The 13,507-nt window shown below is 39.4% G+C and overlaps 1 protein-coding gene across 2 annotated transcripts in view; it reads left to right on the forward strand.

Moving 5' to 3' along the window:
* Nucleotides 1–13,507, forward strand: part of KIAA0368 (KIAA0368 ortholog) — a 61,011-nt gene that overhangs the window by 1,402 nt on the left and 46,102 nt on the right. For both annotated transcript variants that reach the window (XM_017816373.1, XM_017816372.1), the window contains exons 2-4: nucleotides 7,146–7,276; nucleotides 10,686–10,802; nucleotides 12,391–12,509. In XM_017816373.1, coding sequence (XP_017671862.1) covers nucleotides 7,146–7,276; nucleotides 10,686–10,802; nucleotides 12,391–12,509 — 367 coding nt within the window. The remainder of the gene's footprint in view (nucleotides 1–7,145; nucleotides 7,277–10,685; nucleotides 10,803–12,390; nucleotides 12,510–13,507) is intronic.

Genomic DNA, 13,507 nt, shown 5'->3' on the forward strand with positions numbered 1-13,507 from the left:
CGGATCCCATGGTGAAGTAAGAAGGATCTTGATCCTGCACTGATCCTTGAACTGGAGGACCCAGATGCCATGCTATTTATTCCACTGACAACTGGGGCAAATTGTAATAATGGCAGTGAAAGCTTTCACTGCTGCTGTCATCCAAGAGATTCTATTGTCAGCTTTACAATACTAAAGCGATTCCCTTTGGTGAAACCAGTTAGCCTGAGATCTCTTGCTTGTAACTCCTTGGCATTTATCTGTGTGTAATCTAGCTTCCCAGCCTCCAAATATGATCTTGCAAAAAATTAGTCTGCAGCCATGTGCCTGTTGCTACACAGCCCTTTCCGTTAAACTGTGCTAAAAGGACAAATGTCCCTAAATTGAGATTCACATTAATAATTACATGTTGTCATTCGGGTTACTTGACCACTGCATCCTTCAAAATTGAGAAGGTTTTATTGGTTTGGTTAGTAATCTTTTTAATTTGTTTGGGGGGAGGAATATCTTTTGGGATTTTTTGTTTGGTTAGTTGGTTGTTTTGTTTTGTTTTGTTTTTTCCCCTGATGCCTCATCTGTCACTGAATAGAAAGTACCATAGTCTTAAAAAATAATTAAAGCTAATGAAAAAAAGAGTAACTTTATGTAGAGAAAGAGGGGGAAACTAAGGTTCTCTACGGGCTTGCTGTCTTTTGATATGTTCAAATAGTTAAATTTCAGGATATTTGGAAAGAAATCCTTTCCTTTTTAGGATGATAGTAGTCCCAAAATAACAAGAGTAATTAGTATTAGTTTTAGGTTGGTGAACAAGTTTTCCTTGCTTTATATTCACATGGCTATGAGAAGCTTTGTTCTGTAGCCCCAGTCAAACACATAAACTCTACTGTTTGTGTAAACACTGTGTAAGGGTGCTTACTGTTTTAGAGGACAAATTATTTGAATGCAGAATAGGATATGGCAGTTTAAAAAGTAATGCAAAATCAGTATGTTTGCCCTGAAGCCATAAGAGTTCAGATGCCAGAGAGGCAAGTTAATCTTGAGTGACAACAGTCGGCCACTCAAATGGAGAACCTGTGCCTGGCATATTGCACATATTGGGATTGTAGTGTGCTATTCAAGCTTTTACATAAGCTTTCCTATAAAATGGAAGAATGGGATGGAAAAAAAAGATAATATATTCCTCCCTGCAACAGGCCTTCCTGGTCTTTTCTGGTCAGATCTTGTAAAACAACCTGGTGAGTGGCCTACTTGTTAAGTGCTCCTGTATATTTTTTGGCAGTAGGCACACAATGGGTTACTGGTAGAGCCAGGAATAGCACTAGCAACTCCTGACTCACTGTTTGCTGCTGTAATCATACTAAATGTAGTTTCTCCCAGAGTCTAATACCATTTGAACAAGAATTTGACTCCTATTTTAGTAGTTGCACAGCAGACAAGAGCTTTATTCTTTCTCTGCATGTGGAATAGTGCCTGAGACAATTGCCTGGCTCTGGAGAGATCAAAGGGTGTGTTTGAGCTTTTGCTTTAGCAGGGCCCTGCCCCTAAATCTACCCCTGCCATCCAGGAGGTGAAGTTGAAATGCTTTCTTGCCCAGGACTCTATTTGATGTAGGGCCCTCTGGAGAAGTGTGGGGGAATGCTAGTGAGATGTAATGGTTCTACAGAGTTTAAGTAATAGAGGAGGGTTTCAGGGTTTTTTGTTAGATTTACTGAAACAATTCTAGAAATTACTTATTTTGTAGCAGTCACACCAATCTGTCAAAAAGATGCTTTTCAGGAAAGTGAAGACAAGTTCTGACAGCATACACAGTTTTTTGCTATCCCGGTCTCTGCTCTGTTTGGCAGAGGACTTGGACTCTCTTTTTAGTTCCTAGAATGCTTTAGTGGTTAACAGTCAAATTATGAAGTACAGTTAGTTTGACATGTCCTAGCTCTAGCAGTTCCTGGAGTCAGTTTTCATAAAGGAAGGGTGTCTTTTATTTGATACCCAGCTACACAAATACACATTGCCAAGGGGTCTGTGTGGAACACCTGATGTGCTGTGCATAATATCTGTAAGTGCCAGAGGAAGCTAATTCGACGTGGAGCTGTGCTTAGCTGAACTGAGAGAAGATTTATGCCATAAAATTGTGGATAAACAGTGGCATAGCTACCTCAATAAAGCCCTTGTTAATGGCATCTTCCTTTTTTTTTTTTAATTAACATAATGAAAGTAAACTCTCTGAGTTCTTGGCTTTATAGAGGTAGCTATTTTACTGTTTATCCATATTTTTGTCCTTTCTGTGTGTTTCTCTCTATTGTTGCCTTTGGCAAGCTCTGGTATTTATATTTACCGAATGGAAGGAAAGGGCATGTTGTTTCTGTGAGCAGGCTGTGGGGTTTTGCTGTTGCCTTGGGAGATTACAAGATCAGTTCTGAAGTAACAAAACTTAAAATAACTCTGATCCTTTTATGGGCAGTGGTGCAGGATTTGGAAGTTCATAAGGCACCAGTTGTCACAACAAGGCACAAGTCTTGTCAGTATGGCTTTCTTGTAGAACTTGTATACATTACTTATGTTTTGGAAGCTATTCATTTCCTTTTTGCATTTGCAAGGTGGTTAAGTACTGAAACCTGTGTTCCTCCTTGTAGTCTTAAATGGAGATTGGAAAAAACCAGAAGTGAAACATGCATTTTCTCACACATAGGTAGCTGCATTGCCATGGTAACTTGGGGATTTCAAATTCTAAATACACTATGTCTGTTTACAAAAATTGGACACTGCTGTTGGAAACAGGGATACAAAGATACATCTTGTTTTCCTGGCCCTTTGTTTCTGTTACATACAGTGAAAGGGAATGTCTTCTTCATATGCAAGGCCTGTTGTTAAGTTCTCCATATGTGTTTGTCCTCTCGTAAACACCTTTTTTTTCTTCAAGAAAATGCCACGAAAAATTGAAATATTGTGTAAAAGTACTGCATAGCACCGTGGAAAGAAAATACATGAATAACTGTTACAAATTCTGCATGGACTTAATTGTATGTATTTTAAAAGTCAAACTACTTAGTTTTTCTACTCATGCACTTAATTCTTGTTTGTGTTGTTTGGGTTTGGTTTTTTTTTTTCAGTCCACAGTAAAATGGTAACTGTCTTAACTGTGGCAGACGTATGATGTTTCTACGACTAATTATTAAAATAGACATCATTTCTCAGGTGCTTTGTAATGGAGTGAGTAAGTCTGGCTGGGACTATGGTTGGCACATAACTTGTAGGCAGATTCTGGGTGCCATAGTAATCATCTTTCTTCTCAAGGAATTGTGTCCAGCTTTCATGTTTTTAAAGGGAAACTTGCAAGAGTATACCGAAACTTAAGAATTCTGTGATGTGCTGATTTAATCTTATCTGTGTTATTTTTTCCAACAGTCCTTGCCAGAGCAAGGGGCTCTTAACATGAAGTGAATCTAGGATGCTCACAGTGATCTTGGTGATTCCTACACCTTTATGTTTCTTTTGATGTGCAGTTTCTTATTGGAGAAGTTTTTGTAGTGCCCTGCAGGACTGGGCACAGGGATTTCCAGTTGTGTTTCCAGTGAGGTCTCCTTCCTTTCCCCCATTCTCCCTTTCACTTTTGACTTTCTCACTGTATAAATGAAATAATGGCAATCTTTGGGGTTTTTTGTAGTGTAGTTTGTTGGGTTTTTTTTTTTCAGTTCTCTGGACTGCATTAAAAGTTGGTCCTTTGCCTCTGATAGCTTGTTCTTCCCCCAACCCCACGTTCCTCAAAGTTGAACTGCAGTAGATTGAGTGGAAGTAATTTTATAAACCTGTATAATTGGCTAATACAGAGGGTGCTGTAGGTGGGAACCAATACCAAGGGAATAGTAGGTTCAACCCTCATCTGAAATTTAGGACTGTGAGATTGAAGAAGGAGAAGCCTTTGTAAAATCTCAGATCTCTTAAGTATTGGCATTTTAGATGGAGATAAGATATCCTTGCCAAGTGTCATCCCTCCATTACTTTTCTTCCACTTCTTCCAGAAAATTTAAAAATTTTCTTTAACTGTATTAGCCAACTTTCAAAAGGAAAAACTGTAGGAAATGTGTCACTGCAGGGACTGCATTTTAAGTTCAGTGATGATTGGCAAAGGTAAAGACTGATATGCATAAAGCCTCCTAGTTAAATTTTAGTGTTCTTACTGTCAAGTTGTAGTAAGATTGTGTAGTAGTTAATTTCCGTTTCTAAGGCTTTTTTCAAACAGTTTTTGTCCTTCCACCCCCTTCCTTCCCCCAGAGTATGTAGTAAAACAAGTTAGATCTCTTGCTTTACTTATTTTTATTATCGTAAAGCCTGGTGGTTCTCTCCTAACATTACAATTGTGTAGTTTCACATTCGGCAGGAGAGGCTGTAAAACCAGGTGGAGAAGGCTTTAGCTTTATACTTAAAAACTTGTGAAGTGCATGATGTGGGGGAATGAGATGGGTTGTGAGCAAACCCTTTGTCTTGTTTGATGTCTGGTGCATAGTGGTGTGCTCGCTGGCATAGGCTGGGTGGAGGCTATGAGGAGACAGAAGAGGGAAAGACAGACGCTTGCCCCATGCCAGCCATCAGGTCTGCAACACACATGGAAGTAGGACACAGCTTCTGAGACCAAGATAGTTTATCCCCAGTGACTTTCCTGGACCATTGTGTGTGGTGCTTTAAATCTCCAGGGTTTATGGTTTCCTGTAATGAATGCTGTCAGCTTGAAAGATGGTCTTAATTGTTAGAATAAAAACTGTGGAGAAAATAGTTGATGTGCAGTACTTGGGAGGGTTTATAGCTCTTTGTTTTCCTGTCCCACTGCTATGGATACAGGCTGCATCAGCAGCATGGGAGGGTGCTCTGACAAACTCCTGACCAGTTTCCTAACTACAGCCAGGCGGCCAGTATCCTTGAATTTGTTGAAGAGTCCAGTTGTCCTTATGGTTAAGGGAAGGATACCTAATGACAGGATAAGGGCTTAACCGACTATGCAGCAGAGATTTGAGAAAAGTGATAATCATATCTCACAGGCAGCATAAACAAGGGGGTAGCTTTTTGTCCTCCTGATCTCTATTATTATTAGTAGTGTTAATATTATGGTTGCTGCTGCTTTTAACAGCAGAATAATGGAGGAAGCTGGAAATGGAGTAGATGCTTGCAATTCAGTGCATTGCTGCATTTCCTGAGGGTGCTTGCAGAGTGGTTTCTGTGCCTTCAGAAGGGGGGATGTGTGTAGTCCAGTGACTACCACCAATGGCTTTTCCTTAACACTTGTGTCTGATCTGTTGCTATGTGAAGGAACATGCTGGGTAGGTTCCTCAGTTGACTTACTTGAGGATGGTGGATCTGCAGTGTTATTCTGGAGTTCTAGGTCCAAGATTTCATAATTTTATTCATTGTTTGTTATTTCAGCTGCTTGGTGTGACTTCAATAGTCCCCTAGTGCTGGTGGGGTTGGGAGACACCAAGGATGTCCTGGAATGGGGGAATCATTGGCAGAGGAGGGAGGGTGGAGAAGTATGACATGAAAAGGAAGGTGAAGAGAGAAATAAATTGTTAGGATTGAAAAAAAAATTAGAATATGAGATAAATGTCCTGAAGCTGTTGACTACCTGACATCCTGACTGTTCCATGAAATCTGTCTGAAGCAAAAGATTGAGTTGCAACTCAGTTTACATTATAGCTGCTGCAGAGTTTTGACTTGTAGTTTTGTTGACAGTAAAATTTCATAGTCCTCTGTCTTTTCAGCTCTCTGTCATATTTGCTCAGCAGAAAATGAAATCTTGGAAGTGGTATGTTTGTTTAATTTGCGTCTGGCAGAGGAGGAATGATGCTGTGACAACTCTTAGTGCCGAGATAGCACAGGTTTTAAAAATAGGACAGTGAAGGCTTCTGAAGCTACATCATCATAGGTTTGCTGGCTAGAGCTGTATTTGCATTTTAGCATCCCTTTTGTTCACTTTGGCTCCAGCCAAGTATCCATTCACCTCAGTCTTTACCTCTGCCCTGTACCAGTGCTTTTTTTCTCTCTCTTTTTTTTTTTTTTCCCTACTGTAGTCCTTTATAGCCAGGTCAGTGATCCTCCTCTGCTGAGACAGGCTTCTCCTTGGTCTCCGTCTAATCTCAGTTTGCAACAGGTCACTATAGATTAGTCTTTGGGGGAATGATTTTCGCCTTGTAGGATGTTTTAAGACCTTTATTCCATCAAAAGCCCCCTCACTCCTGTGAGTTTGGTCTGCGTTGCTGCAGGATGAAAAACAGATGCTCCTGATCCTGTACACAAAGACTCTTCTCAGTCCAGGTGTTGGGAATGCCGCTGTTGCTGGATAGGCTTTGCTTTGCTTCACAGCTGCATGTTGGCACTTAAAATAAGGACTTTTCCCTTGTTTTTGTAAAGACAGATGGTCCTCAGCCCTTGTGTTTGAGCTGTTCACAGAGGATTTTGGTCTTATCTGTTTCCTTGAAATGTGTTTGTTTGTTCCTTCCTGGGTTTGGGGAGTAGATCTGCTGGCTAGAGGAAGGTGAATTTGTTACAACGCTAGAGCAATTTAGAGTGATAATAGGGTCTTCCTGTTTTAAGGTACAGCAGCATGTCCTACATTTCACACTTATGAACTTACTCCTGTGGATGTTAGTGCTATCTCTTGGAAAAGAAATCAATTGTAACAAACCAGTAACTGGCTCAGCGGACACTTTTATAACTTTGTACAGGTTTTCTGGGAGACCTGAGTGCCCCAATGGAAAGTTGTGTGCTGGACAGGTTAGCCTCTGTCAAGATGACCCATGAATACTCCCATGAATATCAAATGTACCCTGGAACGAGGTCTTGAGCTTCACTCTTGCTTGTTGATTGTGCTTTCAGGTGTGCAGCCTGTTCCTGGAAAAGAAGCCTTATTTGCTTCTCTCTTTGTTAGAAGTGGTCTCCATATAATTGTGGAGGCTAGTACTGGAAGCCATCAGGCTTGTTTCTGCCATCAGTAATTTTCTTAGTGTTAAAAATACAAGATGCATCTGTGCTGAGTGCTGTTGAGATATAAGTACTCTAATAACATTGTGTAGCATTTCTTGAAAGCCCATTAGAGGATGTTCAGAAAAAGTTGTTTTCTTGCTACAGCAATTTCAAGTTTCAACCAGTTTCTCTTTTTTTTTTTTTTTAATTAACTGCAGATCAGCTGGAACGTGTGTTCTTGCGTCTTGGCCATGCAGAAACAGATGAGCAGTTACAGAACATCATTTCCAAATTCTTACCCCCTGTTCTCCTTAAGCTGTCCAGCACACAGGAGGGAGTTCGCAAAAAGGTAAGGGTTCAGTTTACCATAAAGGTATGTTGTCCTGATCAGGAAGAAGGAAATGCCCTTGAGGTGTCATGATTTGCTGTGCTTGGATGTTCTCCATGGAGAAAATTACTCTCTGAGAAAAAATTGTCGTGACCCTAATATATATTATGTTTGTATTATATGTTTATTATACTTGTTAGAACTTAACAAAACAGTCATTGCTTGTAGCAGCAAGGCTTTTGCAGATGTGTGGAGGCTGCTTTTGTTTTCACTTGAGGCCAGTTAGCTCTGAGTTAGCTGGAGACTGAGCCTTACTGCCATAGGGACAGTTGCCTTGGCTTCCAGGTTAGGTCTGTTGTCCTTCCAACCTGACTTATGGCACATGTGATGCAAGCTTGCTTCTGTGCATGGTATGCGATGAAGACCTACCCATTGATGTCCTTCATTTGGCCGATAACTGGAATAAGAGCAATAACCAAACAATTTTGAAGATGGAATTTGATACCTACTGGAAGGAGTTCAGTTCCCTGCTACAGAAGGCAGCTTTATCGCAGAATTCATTCAGGTACGTTAATATGTACTTGAATGACCAAAACTGTTTGGTCTTTGCCTCTAACCGGGCACAGGAACAAGGACCAAGCAGTTTCAGAGGTGGAATTTAAGATGTACCTGGGGAATTCAGTTACCTGCACTAGGTTTTAGGTCTGGTGATAGAAGTGGACCAGAACCTTTTGAAGCAGTCTGCAGATGAAGTGTTGGGGGTTAGAGATGGAAAAGAAGCTTTTCATAATCCCCTCTTTGTCTTGTAGAAATAGGGAAATGGTCATACCTTCACAGGATTTTAGTAGATTTCAGAAGCTACAAGTAACTATAACACAGATTTTTATGGAAGTTCTGCACAAAACATGGTCCTAACAATGGTTACATGAAAGTGTATCCGTAGATGTCAAGGCATTCCACTATGCCAAAATATGGATACTCCAGCTGAGATGGAGTGTTCTTCTGCATACCTGTTTACCATGTGCACTTAAAGCTCTGAAGAAAAGCATTTCGCTAGCTGGTGAAATTTCTTAGGGTATTTTTGTATGACATTTTTTCCATAATCTGGAATGTGTTGTCATTTATTTTGGACTGTTGTGAGATTCAGGAAAGAGAGAGGACTACTCTTTGGAAAATTAAATTTTAAGAAGCTTCTCAAAATCTCACAGCATACTTATGGTATATTGTAGTAATAGTACTGTTAGTAGTTTTTTGTGTTAGAGTGAATGATAAAATAAAATGCATTTCTTCTTCCTTTTATGTGGTTAACCTGTAGATTTTTATCTACATCAGATGATGATAGTGTTATAAGCAATTATAGCACTTCTATGTACTTCTTAGTATTTGTCAAATTCATTGCAGCCATGGAAATTATCCTGAGTTCTGCTCTTGCCATATCAGTGAAGGCATTTGACTTTTTCAGGCCATGGTTTGACAAATGAGTTAAATTCTACTCTAGGATGTGTTCTACAAAATCATTTACCATACCAGTGTCACACAAAGAACTAATCCAGAGTAAATTCACTCTGCTGGTTCAGATGTACTCCAAGAATTATTTTTGCACTGGCAGCATTTGTGCCAGACTGAACACCCTGTCTCTTTAAATGCAGCCCAGGTGATGCCAGCAAAAACATAAGAAGTCATACTTGAAAGTGCTGACATTCACTTGGTTCAGGTCTGAAGACTACTGCTGGATGAGATCCTTAGTGCACTGGTTTGATATTAATGACTAGAGAAGCAGGGCATGAGCTAAACCCTCATGCATATCCAAATCCAACCATGTCTTTTCTTACCAGCCACCATTGGTAATTTGAACATGTTTGTCAGGGTCAGTACTAGTTGTATTTTCTACTCTTTCTCGCAGAAAGATCTGTGCAGACAAGTTTTTTCCTTTTTAAAATAGTATGAATTTTTGACTGTTATAATAAATTGACAGCAGCAAAATTGGATAGCTGACAGCATTACTTAGTTTGTCAGCTTATCTCTGGTCTCAATCACATGTTTGTGGTCAGCTCTACAGTTTTGCTGGATTATAGCTGGACACTCTTATGTTAGACACTTAGTCATGGAGTGGATGCAAAGATGGTGTCTTAGCTCAATGAAGTTCAGCACATGTATGTTTCTATTACAGACTTCAGTGACAGCAGTTCAGCTGTTTTTTCAGCATACTATGACCAAGGCAATGATCCCTCAAAAGCACAGGACATCCTGTCTTTTTGATTTTAATTGCTTGAAGTCAACATGAATCTAGGACTGGCTCTGTCTGGTTTTACTGAAACTGAGCTGATTTCATCTAATGTCACTTATATTTTGCACCACCTTGCCATGAGAATATGATAGGGTTTGCAAGTGAGATGTAGATGTTCAGTGTGATTTCTCAGAATGGATATTTGTTCCAGAGTAGAGTTTTGTAGTTTTTCAAGTTACTCCATTCAGTTATGTTATCTCATTGAGTGGGTTTACAAATGACACTTTGCTGATGCTATGCTAAGAATAACTTAATGGGATTGTAGAATCATGGGATAATTCAGCTTGGAGTGGACCTTAGAAGGTCTCCAGACTAATCTCCTATTTAAAACAGTCCATTGCAAGTTCAGTTCAGGATGCTGAAGGTTTTACCTCTGAGAATAGAGATTGTAGAAACTTTCTGGGCCCCGACTTCACGACTTGAGAGTCCTCATCATGAGAAAGTATCACTTTGCACCCCTCTGGTTTCAACATGCTATGGCCCCGGCTTAGCTCACTGTTCACCAGAGCCTGGGACCATCCCCCTACCACAGCAATTGCCTGTTCCCATTGGCATTGCTGCCTGGGCTCTGCCTGCCCAGGGCACGGCTGCACTTTGCTCCTGCCTGACAATCACAGCACTCCCGTTGGCTTCCCCTCTTGGTTGAAGCGTCTAAGTTCTGTAATGTTCCACTCCAAACGTAATTCTCATACACTTACTTGATAACTTTATTATGGGTAGCTGTTTTTTCATAGTATTTTTTTTGTTTGTGTCATGAATTTGACTTATTCTGCAGCCCAGTATAGAGCAGCAATGCAGATTTCCGAGCCAGGCTCAGTTTTGAGGGATAGTAATCAACTGTAGAAAGAACTGATCATCTTCACTAATCCTTTCTGATATTTCTCCTGATGGAAGTTATTGGTTGTATTATGGTTTGGGACTAACATGTTTGTCTTAACAGTGACTTGGGACATGTCAAAGTGGTTTCAAGATAATCCAGTAAATGATGGCTGCTGTTTTCTTAGAGATTAAATAATCAGTAAGCTCAGGCCTGATTTGTTTATAATAGGCCTGCCTGGTGGACTGAGGATGATGCGTGGAGTCCAAAGCAGTAAAATTAACGGTGCTTCTTTCAACGTTTTTGGTTTTTTTCCTTCCTGTCAGGTCATGGAATTGCTGGTTCATCTGAATAAGCGCATCAAAAGTCGTCCAAAAATTCAGCTTCCAGTAGAGACATTGCTAGTTCAATATCAAGATCCCTCTGCAGTGTCTTTTGTCACTGTAAGTGTCTGTTCTTCCAAGAATGTTTGCTGTTTTGCTTGTAACAAGCAGAATATTCTTTAAAGCTCTTTTATCTAGCTCTGTCAGTTTTCCTAGTAGGTATGTTATTATTACAAGGTTGAAGTTTTAAGAGCTTTTTTTAAACTAAAGTTATAGTCTGGTATGGGTGAAACTTAGTTTCATAAAGCATTTTTCAGTTTAAATTAGTGATAATTACTCTTGATATCTCGTGAATGCATGAATTGTCATTGTGTGTATTGTAGAGGGTCTGTTCATTGGTAGGAGATGTATCTTGCAAGCAGCCACCAATCCTTATCCTAATATGTGCAGAATCAGAGTGTTACTTAAAACCACCTGTATCTTTGAACACATGAAGACCTGTATTTTTATGTGGTTTTAGGATCAGAACCTTAGCTGAGCAGGAAAAGATGAAAAAAAAGTTATTTTATAGATGGCAAAACTTTACTAGATTATTTCATTCAGTCTGGTTTAAAAAGTGAAAATGGTTTAAAAATGTTTTTGTGAAACCATGAGACAATTTGCATTTCAGTTTTGGTAGATCTATTGCAAACCACCACCACGAAACAAAAGTGATAAAATCATAGGGAAACTTTGTATTTTTCATTATACTATTCAGTCCTGAGTAGTATAAATTAAAAACAACGTCTTGGGAATTCATGGAGAAATATTTAGACTTTAAACAGCAGTAACATGGAAGTAATCTTAGATTGTCTTTACGCAAGTGGCATTACTGGCATTCACCTTTTAGAAATGGCTGAGGGCATCTAGGGTGGATGTGTGTTGTAGAGCAAAAAGAACTATCTTATTTAAAGACATACTTGACATAAACTGTGCTTTTGGCTGGACATGTCAAAAACCTCTTTTCATTCATGTGTCTCAGTGATACATCTTGTTTTGCGTCATAAGGCTTCATAATACTTTAACTTAAATGCCATCCACAAAGTAGCGTAGCGCTTCCCTCTTCAGCACTTCTTTCAGCCAGGTCATTGAACACAAGTGTTACCTCTGCAGTTCTTGGCTGACTTTAGAGCAGCAGGACAGCAGTTAGATAGTCTGGTATTCAGTATTGCCCTGCTCTCCTGTCCTGTCACTGGATTCTTAATTGCATTTGGAGCTTTTAATTATGATTTAGAAACATGTTTTCAAGAGAAACCTTGCCTACACTGCTGACTTTGTATTTATGCAATACTGCTCTCTATTTTATTTCAGAAATAGGTGAGAGAGAACATTACATTTGCTTTCCTTGAAGCTGCTCAGATATGGCTGCTTTTAGTGAAATTGGCAGTGAATAAGACAAGCCAGAGAGGGGGTTTTTTGCACTGTTCATTTCTGTATTATTTTTTTCCACCTTTTGAAGTGGACGCCCAGCAAGACCTACTCTGAGTAGTTATTGCTGAGCCTGCCTTTCAGTAGCTATCAGTCCTACGAGTCTTAGACTTAAGAAATTGGTCTTCCAACACATATGTTGTTCCCAACACCCAGTTACGTAACACAACATACAAGAGCTTAAAGAACACATACTTGTTTTGCACTCTTGCAATACTATGTGCTTTTTCTACTCCTTTAGAATTTTACCATAATTTATGTTAAGATGGGATACCCCCGTCTGCCTGTGGAAAAACAATGTGAATTGGCTCCAACCCTTCTCACTGCAATGGAAGGGAAACCTCAGCCTCAACAAGACAGGTATAACTACTTATTTTTGTAGTGAATTCTATTGGTATTGTTTCAGTAAAATAATTTGTATCAGTTTGTTAAAATATTTCTTTCCCTGGGTACTGTCTTCATTGTTTGGGATGTTCTTGGCTTGTAAAGTTTGGATCAGCAATCCAGTAGTTTGGATGGTATGAAGAATTCAAATAGTCTACTGTTGTAATAGTACAGGATCTGCATCAGCAGACTCCTTGTATGATAAGAGGCCTGTGTTATGACGGAAATTAAATGCCTGTCCATATCCCCCATACATCTTCATCAAATTCTGGTTTCCGGTTTAAGGTCAGACCTTCAGTAAATATCCTCTGTCTAACAGCAGGAACAGCACTAGATGTTTCATATTGGCCACTCTAAATTGAGAGAGAACCAGAATTCTTACTTACTTGATACACAAAGTTGTAATAAATAAAAAAAGACTGAAGTTGGGGACTGTTGTATATTAACCTCTAGAAAACTGTTAATAATGGACCTGATTCTTATTTACATTGAGATGAGTTTCCACTGTGTTGACATTGGAAAATGGGATTAAAATAATATCTTCATTCACTCTACATTACTGTGATGGTGTAGAAGTATTTTAAAAGTGACCTTATTGAAAAGTCTTGCAGTAAAATCTTGTTTCTGTTCATGAGATTGGTATGAAAATCCAGGAGCTTGGTTCTGCCCTGTCCAAAAAGTGAGTGCATGAGTGAAGAGAAAGTGCGTGAGTTTGGAAAGTCTGGCTGCTGTATAGTCAATGTATTTGTCTGTTTCTTGAGGTTGAGAAAGTCATAGATTGTATTTTTTGGCATAATTATGGAGCTATCAAAAGTCTGGACAAAGGCAGTGACTGTATCTCTCCTGATGTGTGTCTGTGCATGCATGCAGATATATATGTTCTATTTTAAGGGCAAATCCTAACTCATCTTCTGCCTTCCATTTTTAAATACATCAGGTGGCAGATAGAGGCCACTGAATATGTTTAACTTTTG

Source organism: Lepidothrix coronata, unplaced genomic scaffold, assembly GCF_001604755.1.
Source record: "Lepidothrix coronata isolate B3197 unplaced genomic scaffold, Lepidothrix_coronata-1.0 Scaffold55, whole genome shotgun sequence".
Classification (NCBI taxonomy): Eukaryota; Metazoa; Chordata; class Aves; order Passeriformes; family Pipridae; genus Lepidothrix; species Lepidothrix coronata.